Here is a 20,991-nt window from a genome sequence, read left to right on the forward strand (position 1 = left end):
GAATCGCGCAATCCTCCAGAGGGTCGGCCGGACTCCGGAACAACACCGGCAACGGTTCCGGACGCTAACCCTGGACGAGTTCGGTCGGCCCTTCGTCTTCGCGCACCAGCTCCGGGACTCCTGCCGCAAGTGGTTGATGGCGGCTGGGAGTGACGTCGAGGACATCATCGATCGTGTGGCACTGGAGCAGTTTGTGGCAAGGCTGCCGAGGAGGACTGCACAATGGGTCCAGTGCCACCGCCGGGCGTCGCTAGACCAGGCCATCCAGCAGGCGGAGGATGAAATGGTGGCGTGCCGAGGGGTCGGCGAAACCCTACCATCAGCTTCTCTCTCTCTCTCTCTTCTTTTTCCCCCTCCTCTCTCTCTAAACCTGTCCCTCTACCCAGGTCACGCAGTACGCTGACGCCAAGGCCGGCTCCACGGTGGAGATCAGGAGCTCCAGCCGATCCAGCCGCCGGGTACCAGCCGTCAGCGAGAGGAGGGGGAGGAGCTCAGGATCCCGGTCTGCCGGCTTCCCGGCACCCGCTCTCTCCACACCAATTCATGACCCCACTGCCAGCCACTAGGGCCGTGGGGAAACCTGGGCCGGCGTGCTGGCGTTGCGGGGACCCCGGACAGTTTATTGATCAGTGTCCGGGGATGGAGGTGGGGACACTGGTCCGGATCCCCGATGCACCGCACGCCGCCCCCGATTTTCTATTCAGGGGTCAAAAACATAGAGTTGAGGTGGCCGTTAACCAGCACCTCCGGCATCCACTGATTTTGGGGACAAATTGGCCAGGTTTTAATAAATTATTGGGATGTTTGTGTGTGGATGCCTCTTGGGGGAAAAAAGAGAAAGGGAAGGTGGCGGTCGCGCAGGCGGGGGAGGTGGAACCGAGACCACTGGGCACTGATCCGGGAGAACCGAGCACTCCGGAAACGCCAGTGTTTTCGGAACGCAATGACTTTCCCCTGGAACAGTCCCAGGATGAAACGCTCAAAAATGCGTTCAATCAGGTCTGTGCCATCGACGGCCATCCCCTCTGTCCTGATCAACCGCTTACCTTTCCTTATTTTACTCTGCTAAAGGACAGGTTGTATCGGGTGACCCAAGATACCCAGACAAAACAGACTACAACCCAGTTGTTAATTCATAAAAGCCGCCGGGAAATGCTTTTCCAGGCGGCTCATCACAATCCGATGGCCGGGCATTTAGGGCAAACAGCAACACTAAACCGTCTCATGGCCCGATTCTTTTGGCCGGGCATTCACGAGAATGTACGCCGGTGGTGTGCGTCTTGTCGTGAATATCAGTTGGTAAACCCACCGGCCCAACCAAAAGCACCATTGTGCCCCCTCCCGTTGATGCAGGTCCCCTTCGAAAGAATTGGTATGGACCTCATCGGGCCATTAGAGCGGTCAGCCTGCGGACATCGCTTTGCATTAGTCCTAGTGGATTATGTAACACGATATCCTGAGGCAGTGGCACTGCGTAACATTTCGGCGAAAAGTGTTGCGAGTGCACTGTTCTCCCTAATCTCCCGGGTGGGAATCCCGAAAGAGATTCTCACCGATCAAGGCACGGCATTCATGTCACGGACAATCCGCAAACTTTACGAATTATTGGGCATTAAATCTATTCGGACCAGCGTCTATCACCCACAAACAGACGGGCTGGTAGAAAGATTTAATCGCACGTTGAAAACAATGATTCGTAAGTTTGTTCACGAAGACGCCAAAAATTGGGACAAATGGCTAAAACCTCTCTTGTTCGCTGTCCGCGTGGTCCCCCAAGCCTCCACGGGGTTTTCCCCCTTCGAGCTTCTCTATGGCCGCCAACCCCGAGGGGTTTTGGGATGTCATTAGGGAAGCTTGGGAGGACGGACCATCCGCTAGTAAAAACGAAATTCAGTTTGTGTTAGACCTGAGAACAAAACTCCACACGCTGGGGCGGCTTTCAATGGAGAATTTGTTACAGGCTCAAGACAAACAAAGACAGCTGCACAACAAAGGGGCTAGATTACGACAATTTTCACCGGGAGAGAAAGTACTGCTATTACTCCCAACCTCTAGTTCCAAATTACTCGCCAAGTGGCAAGGACCGTTTGAGGTCACACGACGAGTAGGTGATCTGAACTATGAGGTAATTCGATCCGACAGGGACGGGGCACGTCAGATATACCACCTCAATTTATTAAAAAAATGGGTTGAGGCAGAGGCTGTGATGCTGGCGACGGTAGTGAGTGGAGAGGATGATCTCGGACCAGAGGCGGTTCAAAAGTCACAATCTCCCGCTCTGGTCCCAGGGGGAGATCACCTCTCACCCTCCCAGATCATAGACCTCAAACAATTTCAGGCGGATTTCGCCGACATGTTCTCGCCCCTACCGGGTCGGACAGACCTCATCCAACACCACGTTGAGACCGAGCCGGGCGTGGTTGTGCACAGCCGACCATATAGATTGCCTGAACACAAGAAAAAAGTGGTTCAAGCAGAATTAGAGGCAATGCTGGAGATGGGGGTTATAGAAGAATCCAACAGTGACTGGGCGAGCCCGATCGTTTTGGTTCCAAAACCTGACGGCTCGGTCCGTTTCTGCATGGATTACAGAAAAGTCAATGCAGTGTCGAAATTTGATGCATATCCCATGCCACGGATTGACGAATTACTTGATCGGCTAGGTACTGCTCGTTTTTATTCGACACTGGACTTGACAAAGGGTTACTGGCAGATCCACTTGTCTCCAGTAACCAAAGAAAAAAACGCTTTTACCACACCGTTTGGATTACACCAATTCGTTACGCTTCCTTTCGGGCTGTTCGGGGCACCTGTGACTTTTCAGCGTCTGATGGACCGAATTCTTCCAGCCGCATGCTTCATATGCCGCTGCCTATCTGGATGATATCAGAATTTATAGTGGTGACTGGCAGCGTCATATGCAGCATTTGCGAGCAGTCCTCAGGTCGCTGAGAAGGGCGGGGCTCACGGCCAAGCCGAAGAAGTGTGCAATTGGGCGGGTGGAAGTAAGATATCTGGGATTCCACTTGGGTCATGGGCAGGTGCGTCCCCAAATTAATAAGACCGCAGCGGTTGCGGCCTGCCCAAGACCCAAGACCAAAAAGGAGGTTAGACAGTTCCTGGGGCTGGCGGGATATTATAGGAGGATTGTACCTAATTATTCGGACCTCGCCAGCCCGCTGACTGATCTAACTAAAAAGGAAGAACCAGATACAGTTTGGTGGACGGAGCAGTGCCAGCAGGCTTTCACTCAGTTAAAGGCGGCTCTGTGTGGTGGCTCCCCGGCCTGAGTCGGGCGGTGGGGGTATGTGGCAAAGGGGGCGTGGTTCTGCGAGGTCTGCAGCGGGAGAGAGAGCTCAGAGTGGAGCGGCAGGTAAGTAGGTCAAGCACAGATGACGAACACCTGTTTCTGATTGCAGTAATTGGCAGGGAGAGAGCGCATTTAAGCCGCTGCCGGGAGAGAGCTGAGAGAGAAAGTTGGACTGTGACTTCGTATACACAACAGAGAGACTGAGAGTCTGACACGGAGTGTGAGCTGTGAAGGAGGAGTTACCACACACACGTGTGTTTGTTTTATTTCTGAAAAGACTGAATAAAGAAAGCGAGTCCCAGTCAAAGCCGACCCCTGTCTTCTTCCTTCCATACACAACAAACTTTACTACAATATATATATAAAAGTATAGCAAAATCCTACTTAGGAGAATTGACTCCAGTAAATGGTCTGTCCGTTTAACATGACATTTATTAATTCACTGATTTTTTTTTCTCCAAAAAAACAGTTGTTCACAGCCATAACAACAAAAGGGAACTAACTGAACATAAAAATCATGACATGTATCTTTGAAAAAAGAGGACATGGAGGCAAATTTAACTTATTTCAAACTATGCTTCACCGAGGCCACTGAGGCTTTTCCAAGATGTTGTGTTTACAAAGTAGACATATTTATTACATCAGCACAACTGGTCACTGTTCATCAAAATACTTTGAATGACCATATCTCACTTAGAACTTTTGGAATGTGCAGTAAGATTTGAAATGACAAAATATCCAAGTGAACAGCTTTGACAGTTAATTGGCAAGCTGTTTGGTGTAGATATATTTTATTCTATAAATACATATTCTATATTTTAGTTTGAAGTCAGGGTTTCTTGGGGATCCTTTAAAGAACAACAACTAGAATGCAGATTTTTCTGTTGTGTATGTCACCATGACTGATTTAAACGTTGTTATAGCGTTTAACCACTCTGGGGGTTTTATTTAGTACTTTTTTAGTTCCTTTTTTTGACATGAAGACGTTTCCCTTGGCACGGTGAAACACTAAAGTATGTCCCTTACAGACAGTTGACATTAATGTGACGTAAGCAGATTTTGCACTAGCAACACTATCATACCTTTGCAAAGGCAGATTATTATCAGCAAAGGATGTACATGCTGTGTTTGCATGTGACGTAATTTCCCAACTTTAGAATCCCTCTTTCATTTCCTTTTTTCCTGTTGGACTTTGTACCTGTTCACAGCCTGTTTCATTTGCTTTAGATAGGAACTTGCTTGACAGACGAATAAGACAAGAACAGCTGATGAGTATGTTTTCATATATAAATTACGGTTTGCTATGTAAATAAAATCTCTGTATTGCTTTAGTGGATAATGGTAATCTGAGCAACACAACTACATCACAATTCAACCAATCCTCTATGATTAAAATAAACAATCTTTATTTTCAGCCATCTTTAAGTAATGTTTAAAATGTGTGCTTCTTTTTATTTAAGGGGAAATTCATGACATGCTCTGTCTATGTGTGTATGACGGTGTGTGTGTGTGTGTTGTCTGGAAAACCTCTACTTGTTATTCAGGTTTCCTCACGCACCTGTGACTGTAAAAGGGGAGGAGATTTAACTTAGTCTGTCTTACATTCTCACTCCTTCTCATTTCTCATTTCACTTTTGCTGTGTTTACGCCTGCATTGGAGTTGTTTTTATTGCAGTTATTGTTTTTACTTTATTAAGCAATTTTAAAATCCTCTGTGTTTTTATGTTTGGCAAAGTGTCTGATTTCAGGATTTCAGCATGACTGAGAGTGTCCTGAGCACTCCGGACTTAAAGGATCTAGAGGAAGAAGAACTGTGGGTCCTTATTGATGATAACCGCCATGCGATCTCTCTTGGCGTCCGTCCCTGTGTTCTCATCCCTTACCTGCGCCAGGCACGTGTCCTCACAAACCTGGATGAGGATGAGATTTTTACCAATCCCCGTTTCACCAACCGCTCCATGAGGACAAGTAAGACACTCTGACTTATGGAAATCAGGGAAGAGATGTTGGAAATACTGTATGCCAGAACATGACAAGTTAATGAAGTGCAAACTAAAAAAGAAAAAAAGGGGAAAAGAAAAACGTGTTCTAATATTTACCTTATAATTTAATGGAAAGGTGGAAATTAAGATATTTTCTTTCAGGACAGTTTTGTTTTGGATTAGAGCGATAAAAGTGATAATTCACTCTTATGTTGTCCCAAACCTGCTGTATGCTATTATTTTTTCAGTGAATTATAAAAGTAGACATTGCAAAAGTAGAACCGCTTGCCATACAATGCTCAAAAGCAGTGCATAGTAATCACTTACTGAAACACACATGTGATGTCAACATACGTTTTTGAAACTGGATGAAAATAACAGCATATGGGTTTGAAATGACATGAGGGTGAGCAATTTTTTTTTATTTTTTAGGTGAACTCTTCCTTAAAGGAATTTTTTATAGTTGATTGATAAGTATTGAAAATAAAAACATTCTAATGCATCTTACAGTATTTGTAATATAATGTCTGAATTGTCCATGTTCTTCTGCAGGTCATATGCTTGACATGTTGCATATACAGGGTCGTAATGGAGCAATGGCTCTGCTCGAAGGTCTGATGATTCATTACCCAACTCTCTACACACAGATCACAGGCCGTGAGCCCAGCATTGAACCTTCAGGCTTCAGTGGTCAGTCAGTGCGCCTTTATCCTACTCAGTTTCTGATCATGAAGCACACGCAAAGCTTATGTATTGTAGTTAAAGTGGGTAGCTTGTTGATTTGAACCCCAGGCCTTGATCTAAACTTTTAAACTGTCCATTAAACAATGTAACTCCAGTTACGAATGGATATATTTTCATGTGTGTGTCAAGGCTAATTAGCTAAACCTTGCTTCTGTGCTTTCCAGGCCTGATAAATTACACTGAGCTGACAGAGTACCTAGTTAGTGCTGTGAGCAGTATGCAGACAGAGCTACAAGTGGCACGGCAAGTGGCTGTACGGCAAAAAGCTCGATGCTGTGAGCTGGAGGGGAAACTGAAACAGGTCCAACAAAACAACGAAGAGTTCAGCCAGATGCAGGAAGAGCATGGACAACTTCGCAGTCACCTAGATGGTGTGCACTTGACACAGCTTCACATCAATGTGGCTATAATGTTTTATTAATAAATCATTAGCAAAATTGTCATTTATGTAACTAAAATATCAAGTTTTATAATATTAACTACAGTTTACAATTAAATGTAAAATGTAATTATCATTAATGCAATTAATGAAAGTTAATTTTATTTTTATTAAATTACTACATGTTAATTAATTATGTGCTTTGAGAAAGTTAATTGTGTGGTACAATGTTTTCGCACAATCAAACAGTGTTTCTTTGCCTCTTTTGCCTATTAAATGTCTGCTTGTCATCTGTGTAGGTTTAAACAGGAAACTGCTCAAACTGAAGGATGAGAAATGTGATCTTTATGTCAGATATACTGCAGTTCTTGAGGAGAAGTCTGCAACCATTGTACGCAACAGAGACCTGCAACTGGAGGTAAGGAACTAGATTTTGTCTCTGTTTTTACTTGGACTTTCAGTAAGTTAAAATAACAAATTGTTTCATTCATGTTCCTGATAGAGAAAAGAATTCCATGAAATAGAAATTAATTTGTCTGTGTAGCATATTTCAAAATCTGTTGATTAGTACTAGTTCAACAACATATTTGCTCATGTTTATGTCATTACTTATGTAAAAATAATTATCTTTTCTGGTGGACATGGAAAACTTTCCAAATGATAATGTAAAGATTTCAAAAATACCAGACAAATGTTAAGGTTAAAAAAAGTACATGCTGTATAAGCAACATAAATGTTTATACATGACATTGTATGAATACGTCTAGTACGGAATGTATTACATAGCAATTGCAAGCATACTTTCATAGTTGTTTTGTTTGGTTTGAATTTGTTTAGATGGTTACCGGGCAATGTATTTTTTTAAGCTGCTGTTCACAAGAAACCGTGAACCCTTTTGCTTTTCCTTTTTTTCCTTTTTTTTTGGTTTGTTACATTAACAAAACAAACAGAACACTTTTTTGTGTCCTTTTATTCTACTTGGCAGAGATCCATTAAGAGGACAGAAAGAAAAACTACAGTATAATCAGCAACAAAAAGCAGTAATGCTGGCTTGTTTTACAATAACATCAGGGCATAATTCAGTCTCTTCTTCTCACCTCTTCTACAGATTTACCAGCTGCAGTGTGATTTAAGGAAGTCACAGAAAGAGACAGACTTCCAGAGGCAACGTTCCTTAAAGAATCCAAGTGACACACAGAAGCTCAAAGATGAACTCAATGCTGTACGCGCAAAGTTACTGGAGACTGAGATATTCTCCCCGGTGAATAAGAGACTATATATATATTACTTGTTTTTATAGTAATATATCAAGTCAACCAATTTTAGGACTCAATCTTATCTAGCTGACCTTCACGGTAAATATGTCTGTCTCTTTATTTTTTAATCAGGTACAGCAGGATATCCTTGAGAATGATTTAAAGGAGACAGAGACCAGACGTTTAGAACTTGCTGAGGATGTCAGTAGACTAAGTGAGGAGAATGAACGACTCCAGCAAGAGAAAGAGGAGGTAAAACCGGTCTCTCCTTAACCTTAATATTGTTTGTTTGTTTTGTCTTTGTTTTTTTTTTCTTTAAATCTTGTATGTTGTATTTGTTTTTTTCTTATTTAATGATTTACTCCCCCTCAAGCCATCCTAGATGTCTAATCCAAGCATTATAATGGCAGTGAATAGGAGCCCAAAATTTGAAGCCCAATTTTTTTTAATGATGGATCCACTCTTTTGGGGCCGTTTGGCCTATTCACTGCCATTTTAATGCCTGGATTAGCCATGACATTTTTTTATATATATATATATATATATATATATATATATATATATATATATATATATATATATATATATATATATATTCAGATTGTATTATCTAAAAGAAGAATGACATAATAAGCCCTATTCAGAAGGTAAATGTTTCTTATGTGGACGTCCATAAAAATAATTTGCATGCAACCTCAGTGATTCGGATGGCGATTTAGTCACACGGTGGAGGATTGAGTTTTGTGATTATACAAAACTGGTAACACGCTGCTCACGTGTCTGCTGTAAATGAAAATGTTGGCTTAGAATAATACAAATAATTTCATATTTCATTTAATAATAGTAAATTATTAATTATTTAATACAGCCTCTTTACATGAGGTAAATATAATGCTGCTAATTTAACCTATATAACGTTAACTATTGCCGTAATAACGTCCCATTTCAAATGTTTTTCTTCTCTTTCTCTTTTGAGTGGTATAAGATTATTCTTGTACATTTCCAGGATTTCAGTAATAAAAGTGTAAGTTAGATCTTTAAAATGCATCCAAATTACAGCAAAGCCAAACGATACAGTGCTCTGCAGTGGTCAAAGAGGGTATAGGAATCTCTTTTTGAAAACTCAGATATCTGGTTTTCGGACGGCAATTAAATGACCACAGTTGGTAATTCAGCTGAGATTTTTTGCAGTGGTGGGAGGAAAACACTGACATTCTGAATTTGGATGGCAATAAAATCACAGACTAGCCTCTGAAAATACCTTACAACCCTAAGAGAAACAATTACCGTCCGAATAGGGCTATTTATACCAAATAACTCTGATCTTTCAAGTATTCATACTCTTGGGTAATCGACGCACCGCCCTAAATAAACCCGTCTATTGTGTGATACCCTGAAATTTTGAATATTCTGATCTAATATGATTTCTGACCTGTAAGGTTGCCAGAATAATAATCATACACAGTGTGTTAATAGGCCAGAGGAGAACTGGCACCCCGACTGAGTCTGGTTTCTCCCAAGGTTTATTTTTCTCCATCATGCCCTGATGGAGTTTTGGTTCCTTGCCACTGTTGCCTTTGGCTTGGCTTGCTCAGTTGGGGACACTAAAATTATGATCAAAGTTATTCAACTAAATATACAAATAAAATTTATGAAATAGGTTTTATTTAATTCTATAAACTATAATTCTGATCTGCCAACATTGTCGCTAAATTAAAATAAGCTGATAACATCACTATTTTCCCCAGACGACTGTACAGCCAAATAAAATTTTGTTGCAATATTGTCCTGTTTGACACTGTCAAGCTGCTTTGACACAATCATGATTGTAAAAGCGCTATATAAATAAAATTGATTGATTGATTGATTGATTGATTGATTGATTTACACCTAGGATTGCTTAAGCGTGAGTAAATCATGAGGTCATTTTAATTTTTGAGTGAACTATCACCTTAAGAGGAGAAATTACTATTTTTATCGTTTGCATCAAGTGTCTGTCTTTTTTCACCTCTACTGTCCATTTTTATTTCTTACCACCACCGTGCTCTCACCCTTTTTAGCTCCTAGAAGAGAAGGATTATTTAGCCCTGGAGGTGGAGAAGTTGACTGTGGACTGTGAGATGTACCAGCACAGGAGCACACTGTTCCAGAGTCAGCTAGAAGAGGTGCAGGCTGAAAGAGACAAGGTCAGTATCATCAATACTCATAATTAACAAATATCATACACAATTCTTAAATATTTTTTCCACTACTGAGTCTACTACTGGTAAATGAAAGCTTTCTTATGACAGTTACTGCTCATTATTTTTTTTTTTTTACAGGCATATTTGTCCCGTGATGAGGCCCAGGCTCAGATCGCACGGAGTCTTGCAGAGAAGGACATGCTGAGAGGCCAACTAATGGAGCTACAGGAGAAGGTTTTCACCATGAAAGCCTGTAGCAGGCAACGAGAAAGAAGAGAAAATTCCAGGGTAAAATGGATAATTTTATATTATAAATTCAATACACAACATACAGTAGTTTACCACAATAATTTATCAAGTACAATGCATTTTTAGGAAAGGAAGTTCAGTTGCGAGAGCAGTGAGGACCCTCCTTCCAGTCCTCCACCAAGAAGACGGCTATGTCGCTTGAAAGCGATCCTTCCTGAGTCTTTCAGCTCATTTGAGGTACATTTGTACACTTATCTAAGACTAGTGTGCCCCAATTTGCATACCTATGCACTGTTCTATGCCGTTTTGTAGTATAAGTAGTGAGAATAGTGTATTTATACTGAAAATCCCAAATAAAAAAAAGTACACTTAAAATACCTGGATTACACACTTAATGGACCGAAATAAACAGTACTTTTAGGGTTAAAAAAGGATAATTGGGACACAGCAAAAGTTGGTTTTAAAAGAGACATAAATGGTTCTAATTTAATGGAAAAATATGGTTATGGTTGAAAATAATCAAATTTAATTTAATAGTGAAGTCCACACTTGATCAAGCACATTTTATTTCCAGCTACTGATTAGCCAGTCAAAATCCATAAAAAAAAAAAAAAAAAAGTTTATATAAACAGAACTTAATTGCCAATTAGCGGTACATGCATTGTTAGTAATAATTTGTGTGTGTGTGTGTGTGTGTGTGCGTGCGTGCATGCGTAAATCAATCTTTTACAGTTCAGTGATGAAGTTATCCACAGTATCAACTCCAATCAAGTGGAGCCCCCCTGTGCTGAATCTCTCCGTAGACGAGAGTTCCAGTTTCCCTCCAGAATTGATATTGAAGACATTTACAGGTAAGTTGTTTATCTGGTCCATAGTAATTAACTGTAAATCTCACGATATAGCCTGTTTCACACTGCAGTGCCACTGTGAAAATAACAGTTTGGTTTTGAGTTTTTCAACTTAGCTTCATTAAAGGTAGGGCAAGCAATTTTGGAGAGGTTAGCAATAGCAAGCTAACTTGGAAAGCATAAGATCCCATCCTCCTGTCCGAGTGCTCTCCATTACCTCAGCCTGTATAAACCATGTTCATTCTGTCACTCATGGCTAAGCCTCGTGTTCACACAGAATTTCTAAACGTTTTCCCTTGTTACTTGTCTCTTGGTTTTGGATTTCTTGCCCGTTTACCCTTTTGACTCTCTCCCCTGATTTGTTTGTTTGTTTGGACTGATTACCTGTTATGACCTCTTGCCTGTTTGTTGACTATGAGTGTGGATTACCCCTTTTCTATAAAGCTGCAATTGGATCCTCTACTTCTCAGAGTAGTATGTTACAATTACATTATTGTAATAATTTAACTTGATAATTGTATAATATAATTTACATGAGGAGGAGGACAACATTTAATATATATTTTTCATTTAATTTCATTAATTAATCTACACAGACAAAATCCAAAACCATTGCTTTAAAGTGATTAAATCTTTAAATAAGGGATTAAGTCAGATTTACTGAATAGAAGTGTTTACATGTTACTGCATGTGGAACTTGCATCAACCACAGTAGACACTTTCAAATAGTGTCTCTGTTTTAAGGTGATTTACGCAGGTGGTATTATTTACAGAGTGTTATAATCTGTTAATATTGTCACCAAAATGAATAGGTAATGCAAACACCCTGTTTTGCATCCGGTGGGAAACAGGATTGAGGGCTTTTTATTGTGTGTATGTCTTCTACAGTATAATTAAACCAACCATTAGTGTTTCCTGTTTTCTAGTCCCTGTGATCCTAATGGTACATTGTATGTGCCCATGACTCAGACACACTATCATAAAACTAACTCGTAAATTCACACTGTTTCCGTATGTACATTAACCTTGTGGTGGAGATAAAGGTGTTGTGTAGTAGGCCGATCTAAAAATATCTTCAGACCTGAGAGAGGAAGAGAGTTTTCATGTGGATTCTCTAGAGAACTGGTATTTAAAATAATGAAAAAATAAAACACCTCTTTCTTCCATTTTCAGCAGTCAGGAACTGACCGATGACTCTTCTGATTATGTTATCATTCCTAAAGGTACTGTTACTCCCCCCTTACATTACAATTTTTTACAAATGTTCATGCTTTCACTCAGTTACATACAGTGCCCAAAAAAATACACTTAAAATGTCTTAGCAATACATCACAAAATATCAAATATGCCATTAATTTGCAACATTCTGTTAGGAGTAAGATATATTCAAAATTAAGATAAATGTATTGTATGATTTCTGCTTGCTAAATAATTCACTAGATCATGTGATGAACAAACACCTCTTATTCCCTTTATTGACAAACAAGATATTTACTATGAAATCAAAATATACTAAATATTTTCTGCATGCTACAGTATAAGAACATGCCTATTTGTTTAAATTACAAACCTGATTCCAAAAAAGTTGGGACACTGTACTAATTGTGAATAAAAACAGATTACAATGATGTGGAATTTTTAAATATTAATATTTTATTCAGAATGCAACATTGATGACATGTCAAATGTTTAAACTGAGAAAATGTATAAAGGGAAGATGATTTTAAATTTCATGGCATCAATACATCTCAAAAAAGTTGGGACAAGGCCATGTTTACCACTGTGTGGCATCCCTTCTTCTTTTTATACCAATCTGTAAACATCTGGGGACTGAGGAGACAAGTTGTTCAAGTTTAGGAACAGGAATGTTGTCTCATTCTTGTCTAATACAGGCTCAGGTCTTCTTTGTCACATCTTCCTCTTTATGATGCACCAAATGTTTTTAATGGGTGAAAGATCTGGACTGCAGGCTGGCCATTTCAGTTCCCCGGATCCTTCTTCTAGACCAGCCTTTCTCAAAGTGGGTGCCGCGGCACACTGGGGTGCCCCCTGACTGTGTCAGGGGTGCCGCCAAAAAATTACGTAGGCTAAAAAAAAAAAAAATCTGAAATTTCATATATAAAATATATTTGAATTTATATAAATACATTCTTCTTATTTTTATCCCTTTCGCACGTACGATCACACATTCACACATGTGATTAGAACGGTCAGTGCATCACGTTCATTTAAATGTAAATTCAAATGTGCTTTCGCGTTGGCTTGCACTGAGCCAGAGACAGGTGCGCTCAGAGCTGTCATATATCACAACTTTTCAGTGTTTTCAGCCATGTTTATTTTGGGTTTCATACATATACGTACTAAAAAAACAATACATTTAGAGTTTGTAAAATACACAATGATGAAAAATGAAGAGGCAATAATAATCCTTTCCATTATAATTAGCTTTATTCATATCAGATACACATTGTGTCAGTAACTTTAAAGTTTACTCTATTCTTCTCCCAGTTCACCTGCCACTTAATTTTATGTATTTTGGGAGAAGTGGATGAATTTACGTCTTGTAAATCCAACAGATCCGATTTTCTGAACTGCGCCTGCGGCGGTGATGGCGGCGCCCAATCGTGCATACAGCTCAACTAACGCGATTGTTATAAAGGTGTTTAAACAACAAAACACTTCCACTTGTATATATTTGACAATCGGAATATCAGATATTTCAGGCCATATCTAACAAATTTGTGAATATTTTGAATAAAAAAGGAAAAATGACAAAAGCAGATAATCATTCATTCAGCTCTGTTGTTGCTGCGGTGTGTCACATGACAAGCAATGACGCGTCACCATGGAAACCATAAAGTGACACATTAATAACGGTCGCTTTGAAAAACTCACGCTGGGGGGTCAGCCAGAATGTTTTACATTTGCGTGTGAAAGAGTTAAACATATGAGCGGATTAATAAAATTGTAAATTCATTTTAGATAAATATATATATAAAATTAACCATAAAAATCCATCTCACATCAGTAACTGTCATGACGTACTCACCGGGGTCGCGTGACTGTGCAGTTGGCTACATTGTTTTATAATTTAACCGCGAAAATACATTTGATTTCACAAAGAGCAAGAAACAAGCAACAGCAGCATGGATCGTTTTTTAAAAAGAAAAGCCCCACAGAACCGGACAGTTTTTACTGGGAAATGGATTATTATGCTCTGTTCATTACTGTCCTGTCTAAATAAACAGGACATTTGCATTTAAATTTGGGTTATGCAGTGTTTTTAAAATATATTTTAAACTGGGGTGCCTTGAAATTTTATGCACTTTTGAAAGGTGCCCTGACTGAAAAAAGTTTGAGAAAGGCTGTTCTAGACAGCCATGATATTGTAATTCATGCAGTATGTGGTCTGGCATTGTGATGTTTGAAAATGCAAGGTCTTTCCTGAAAGAGACGACGTCTGAATGAGAGCATATGCTGAACTTGTATATACCTTTCGGCATTGATGGTGCCTTTCCAGAATTGTAAGTTGCCCATGCCACACATACTCATGCAACCCCATACCATCAGATGCAGGCTTCTGAACTGAACGCTGATAACAACTTGGGTTGTCCTTGTCCTCTTTAGTCCGGATAACTTGGCGTCCCAGTTTTCCAAAAGAACTTAAAAATTGTATTCGTCTGCCCACAGAACAGTTTTCCACTTTGCCACAGTCAATTTTAAATGAGCCTTACCCAGAGAAAATGCCCGCACTTCTGGATCATGTTTTGATATGGCTTATTTTTTGACCTATATATTTAGCTGGCAACGGCGAATGATACAGTAGATTGTGTTCACCGACAATGTTTTCTGGAAGTATTCCTGAGCCCATGTTGTGATTTCCATTACAGTAGCATTCCTTTATGTGATGCAGTGCCGTCTAAGGGCCCAATGATCACAGGAATCCAGTGTGGTTTTCCGGCCTTGACCCTTAGCACAGAGATTGTTCTAGATTCTCTGAATCCTTGGATGATATTATTCACTGTAGATGATGATAACTTCAAAGTCTTTGCAATTTTTCTCTAAGAAACTCCTTTCTGATATTGCTCCAATATTTTTCACCCTAGCATTGGGGGAATTGGTGATCCTCTGCCCATCTTGACTTCTGAGAGACACTGCCACTCTGAGAGGCTCTTTTTATACCTGTCACAAAAAAATCTACTCTTCAGTTTTTATATTTGATTGTCTTTATCAGTAATTAAACGAATTAAACTATTACTGAGCTTCATGACATACTTCTATTAAAAACTTTGAAATATCTTATTCTGAATAAGTGGTAAGAGCACTACAGAAGCTAGTGAGTTGTTTTATTTGACATATAGGTATGTAATGGAAGTATGTCATGAAATTCAGTACAAGTATTCCATTTATTTACTGATTAAGAAAATCAAGTTTACGTTTTCACGTTTACTGTGTGTAAGAAGAGGAACTATTCTGAGCATTTCCATCTTCTTTAAAATACAGCTCTAGCATAATTTTTCTGCAAAATCCATTTGCTTACTGTATTTTGCTATGTAATACAGTGACATTCAGACATTTGTTTCAGACAGAAAACAGTGTCAACATACTTTTTATGCACATTCTTAGAATTAATTACAATACACCTCTTGTTAATCTCTATTTTGATAGGAAATCATTTGAGCGATTCATTATCACCCACATCACTTGCCAAGAGGAGTCCTACTGACAGGTAAAATTAAAATGAAAGGTAAAACATAATCACATTTATTTATTTAAAATGGTCACACTGCTAAAAAAAGAACATTTTGTATAAATCTAGTTTCACAAGAGCATCAGCTCCACCCTTCCTAATGCGGTCCAGACCACAGGCCCTGCGCATCACTGGTCGTGCGCTCACCGTGTTTTTTCAGGGAGAAATGCTATTGAACCAACTACAGGTCATCGGGGGTAATAAGACCGGTGTGTTCGTGCATCATGTGATGGAAGGATCATCTGCTCATAACAGTGGCATCAGCCCTGGAACTCAGATACTTCAGGTGAGAATGTCTGGATTTTGAACTCTACCATTTTTTTGGGGGGGGGGGATTTGGCTAGTGTTGTAGACTCAACTGCTGGGATATTACTTTATTGTCGATACATTGTCTGATTAAATTATTAACATCATTATTGTGATTGGATGTAAAACTCAGTGCTTCAGATGCAATCAATAACCTATTTCTACATTGATTTGTTTAGTGTGCCAGTTAAGAAATAAGGGATTGTGTCAAAAATGACAAAATCCAAGGTATTGTTGCAAAAAAAAAAAGTATTTATATAATATTTAAAATCAGAATTTTTACATCATAACGTGATACAATTAAGCAATATCAGAAGAGCAAGAAAGATGCTTTCACAAATTTGAGCATAACTGCAAACATTATATTGCTTTTTATACCAATATAAAATAAAATAAATTATAACATTATTCTCAACATTATTTATGCATTTCTGATTTACCAATTCAGATATATGTTATGTACCACCACCAGTGCCAAGATTAATTTTGTTGTTAAAGGTGTCCTAGAATGATTTGAAACAATATTTTAAATTGTTCTCTGATAATTGATCTAAATAGAGGGTATGCTTATTTAAAGGGTTACTTCAGCGATTAGCATATGGCTTTCTATCAGTAGAAACCCTGGAGTATATTCAAATGATCGTGCTCCCCCCTCATATCCCCCTGAGACGAGAGATTTATGCATTTTATTTCTGGAAAAATTACTCACATGACGCAAATATCGTCAATTTGCATCATCTGTAACATTTTGGCAGCTGCGGGCATTCATGTAAATGGAGCGGCCGGCGGAGCAAAGTCAGCGTTTTAACTTCTCAAATGAATTCCTATGAAAAGTTTAGCTTCCAAAGGCATGAACTGATAATGTGCCAGACTAAACATGTGCTGTGAATGTATGCCGAGAGCGCGGTCACGTTTACCTCAGCTCTCATCACGAGAGCTCATTCATCATGGCTAAATGTAATTTGACTCCTGCTACGTTTGTGCTGTGACACTCCTTCAGCGGCTAAATCACATTATATTGAACAGACATGTTCAGTGTAGTGTCTGTTCTCTAACTGAACTGATTTTATGAAGAGGAAGACGGTGGGAAAGTGATCAGTGATTCAGTAGCTGGGGCTTTGGGAGTGGCCTCGTAGGGCAGCGAAGCATTCTGGGAATTGTAGTCTTTTATCCCCATAAGACAAAAATCAATTTTCTGTCTTTTCTCAGTATAGAAAGCACCAAATTCAAAAATAATTACATATTTCTGCTACATTAATGACCCAGTTTAAATACAGGTTCATCTTCCCAGCGCTGAAGTACCCTTTTAAGGTCAAATATTGTCCAGATACGGTTTTACAGGTCCAGGTTTCACTGGCTCAATGACAGCTAACACATCTATACCATCCATCATGGCAATGATTTTACAATTTTAACTTTGAATCACAAACTGAACTGGGTAGTACATAAATATGTTGTTTGTACAGTAACGTTACAGTTTGACAGTAGAGTACTGACTTAAAAGTTGATTTATTTAGCCAAACAAATTAATGTAGAAGCCACTTAAAAAAGTCAGTGTCATGTTTACTACTCACCCGCTGCAAAATAATTAAATTCTCAAAAATGTATAATTATTTAACAAATTGACTAAGCCTTGTCAAATGACTATCGTTTCAACTTAGATGATGAAAAAGGTGACGTTAACTACAAGGATCGAGTGAGTGATCTGTAAGCAACTAAACAGTAGTAGTAAACGTAGTTAGCTTCTGAGTTATGTGTTAATGATGAAATATAGGCTAATCTAGATTTCAGTCCGTCAAAAGGGAGCGACATATGTATCTACTGTTGTATTTTATGACAACACTGGCAGGAAATATTAACTTTTGTCATTTGACAAACTGTATGTGTGCTACTCTATGAGTTTCCAAAACTAGTATCTTGCGTTAGATCTAGACAACACAGGGGATATTATTGTAATGTTGTCTTACTAAGAAAATTTCAATTTAATCCGAAATGGGTTCGACAGTCAAGAAGTGGATAAAATCACTACTTATGGTTTGCAGGAATATGGATGGAATTGGCTCTTCCTTCAGTTTTAGACGCTGAGCGAATCCTGCTTGATATTGCCCTTAGGTTAGACAAACTCTCCGTGGTGAAATGGGCCGAGCAAATGAACAACTTTGAATTAAATTGTTGCGGTTTATCATAAATAAACATCAACCATGACTGTTGACATTCTACTATGGGAAGGCTATGAAAAGTCCTCACATCCCTCACAGTTCCACCTGAAAATGAAGATTGGCTGACATGCAAATGTTGGGGGCGTACATATTAAGTATCCCAGCGATTGTGTCACAGTTGTCGTTATGTTGACAATAGCCTATATTTCAGTGGTGTTTTTACATTTTCTCTGAAAAACAAAGTGGTAGAAGACATAAAGAGAATTCAGCGATAAAAACAGTGGCAGGTCTCTCCTCCTTCTTTCAAAGATAAAATGCACTGACAGAAAACAAAAAGCTCTCATTTTCTCTTTCTCTTTGAATAATGAAAGGATAACATATATTTTTCTTTTATCTCTGGTTAGATATTCAGGTTTAAGCTGCAGTTAAATGGAGTGGGAACTAATTAAAGCCAAAATTGTGTATTTGTAGCTAAAGTATGAGCAGGAGCAGAGAGCTGTACAAATGGATCTAGAGGACACCACTATGGAGGAGGCCCTGTGGGCCCTGGGGCAGGTCCAGGGACCATGCCACATTACACTGAGACCCAGCCAAGATGGTAAGAGCAAAGAATAACAATTGCATGATCATACGCGGTGGTGAATGTGATTTCACCAAGTACAGCATGCTACTGGATCAACATTCCAAACAACCAATCAGATTTGAGGGGCAAGTTTACAATTTATGTCAAGTTTAGGTTTACAACCAAGGTTAGATTTGTGTTATTTCAGCGTTATTCACTTATCATTTCCCTCTGGTTTTAGTGATAAGTTATGGGTAGGGTTAGTTTTAGGGATAGAGAGTTGTGACAACATTTTCCGACAAGAATGTTGCACCTGTGCTCATTTTCCTGTTCTTGATCCTTGTTTTGTTTTCCATTGATTACTCTCCCTGTGTATTTTAAACCTGTAGTTTGCTTATTTGCAGAAAATTAGTACTTTATACTACTAAAGTAATACTTTATTAGGTTATCTGCACTTTTACTCAAGTTCTTGATTTGTCTTCTTTGTCCGCCACTGATAAAACGTCTATCCATCCCTGTTAAAACAGTTGTTTTTTTGTGTTGTAAAAATGAAATTAATATAAATCATATCAGAACTTTTGATGACACAACATTTATTAAAAGTAAAAAAAACTTTTACAATACACTTTTTAAAATATTCGAAATATTTACTTTTAAAATACATAGGCAAGTGTGCACACCCCAAAATGCTCTATATGTTTGCTTTTTCACTCCTGAAGCGACAATGTTCACCCCCTTTTTAACTTGGAATAAACTGACAAATTATCTATGCCGAAAAGACACTGAACAACTTAAAATACACTACAAAATAGATGATGACAACTCGCATACCTGCAATAATGCCTAGTCTTTTAATAGGCATTATTGCTAGGCATTATTTATAAAGGTATCATTATGTTATGACTTTACTTGTTGGGGCACATGACTATTAACTAATTCAAAATTAATTCAAAACCCATAACCTCAATTGTGTATTAGTTAATCAATTAGTTAATAGTCATGTGCCCCAACAAGTAAAGCCAAAACATAATGACACCTTTATAAATCATTAGCTAATGAATAATTAAAGCAGACAACTGGAAGTTGAAATGCATGGCTTTGACCCGTTGTGGTAATTAACATGTTAATTTACATTATTAGTTAATATAATATGTTATTAGGAATTAATACATTATGACATATTTAACTAATAACAATTTAATGATTACTTAATCTATTAATCATGTAGAATCTTCATTAGTTGCTGATGCAGTAATCATTAATAAATGGGTTAGTTCACCATCAGTAATACATTAACTCATGATTATCTGTGCATTAGTTAAGCATGAATTAATGCATATTAGTGCACCCTTATTGTAAAGTGTTACCAAAAATTGTTTGTCGCTGTAATCTTTAATCAAAATCGGTCTGGAAACGCCTGGAAACGCCGAGAACGTTTCATCTCAGATAACGGTAGTTAAATGCTTAACTACTCCCCTCCAACCATTAGTCTGCTATCAGTGCGAGATGGAGAGGAAGAGCACTGAGGTAAAACCCTGCCCACTATTCAATATTTCGTTTCACTTTAGCCTCCGGAAGAAAACTCACTGAGACTTTAATGTTGCTGTAGGACACTTGACACACCAACTCTTACATTTAAAGTGCAAAAGTTTTTCTGTGTTAATTTTTTAAACCAGCTGTTTTAACAGGGGTGTGTAGACTTCAACTCTATATGTTCATTAATTGAACCAAAACACTTTATAATGTTTAATCTTGATTTGGGATGGCTTATTTAATGTGACGTGTACATTGTCAAGATTGCCCATTAAGGTCAGAGATTTACTAAACCAAAATAAAGATGTGTTGATTTTCTTCTAGCATACGAGAACCTTCTACAGCAGCTAAAAAATGGTGAAGTGATGTCGGGTGATTCCTTCTACATCCGTGTTAATATGACGCTGTCAGGTGATGTAGCAGGAACTCTGCCGGTCAAGTGTAACGACATTGTCCATGTTACAAACACTCACCATTCCAACGACGGCTTCTGGTGGGCCAGTCATGTGCACCCTTTTCACCTGGAAGACCTGCAGAGTGGGGCTCTACCCAACTACTACAGGTAGTAAAATAATAGCAGAATTTACCTTTTGGCATGCTTTTTTTCCATTGTAAAATATTCTTGCTTAATGTTCCTGGGATTCCGAAGCAAAGCACACATTTTCTAAAATCATTGTGTGATAATGTGGACCCATTAGACCTGTAGTTTCATAATCTATACTACCTTTTA

At 38.8% G+C, this 20,991-nt stretch overlaps 1 protein-coding gene across 1 annotated transcript in view; it reads left to right on the forward strand.

Moving 5' to 3' along the window:
• The first annotated feature begins 4,836 nt into the window (after positions 1-4,836).
• card14 (caspase recruitment domain family, member 14) overlaps positions 4,837-20,991 on the forward strand; it is a 33,771-nt gene continuing 17,616 nt past the window's right edge. The window contains exons 1-15 of the mRNA XM_067459461.1: positions 4,837-5,278; positions 5,845-5,982; positions 6,201-6,407; positions 6,715-6,833; positions 7,524-7,676; positions 7,804-7,923; positions 9,732-9,857; positions 9,993-10,142; positions 10,230-10,340; positions 10,836-10,954; positions 12,125-12,174; positions 15,620-15,680; positions 15,771-15,987; positions 18,638-18,764; positions 20,586-20,823. Of these exons, the coding sequence (XP_067315562.1) occupies positions 5,068-5,278; positions 5,845-5,982; positions 6,201-6,407; positions 6,715-6,833; positions 7,524-7,676; positions 7,804-7,923; positions 9,732-9,857; positions 9,993-10,142; positions 10,230-10,340; positions 10,836-10,954; positions 12,125-12,174; positions 15,620-15,680; positions 15,771-15,987; positions 18,638-18,764; positions 20,586-20,823 (2,147 nt within the window). The 5' untranslated portion in view covers positions 4,837-5,067. The remainder of the gene's footprint in view (positions 5,279-5,844; positions 5,983-6,200; positions 6,408-6,714; positions 6,834-7,523; positions 7,677-7,803; positions 7,924-9,731; positions 9,858-9,992; positions 10,143-10,229; positions 10,341-10,835; positions 10,955-12,124; positions 12,175-15,619; positions 15,681-15,770; positions 15,988-18,637; positions 18,765-20,585; positions 20,824-20,991) is intronic.

Source organism: Pseudorasbora parva, chromosome 12 (assembly GCF_024679245.1).
Source record: "Pseudorasbora parva isolate DD20220531a chromosome 12, ASM2467924v1, whole genome shotgun sequence".
Lineage (NCBI taxonomy): Eukaryota > Metazoa > Chordata > Actinopteri > Cypriniformes > Gobionidae > Pseudorasbora > Pseudorasbora parva.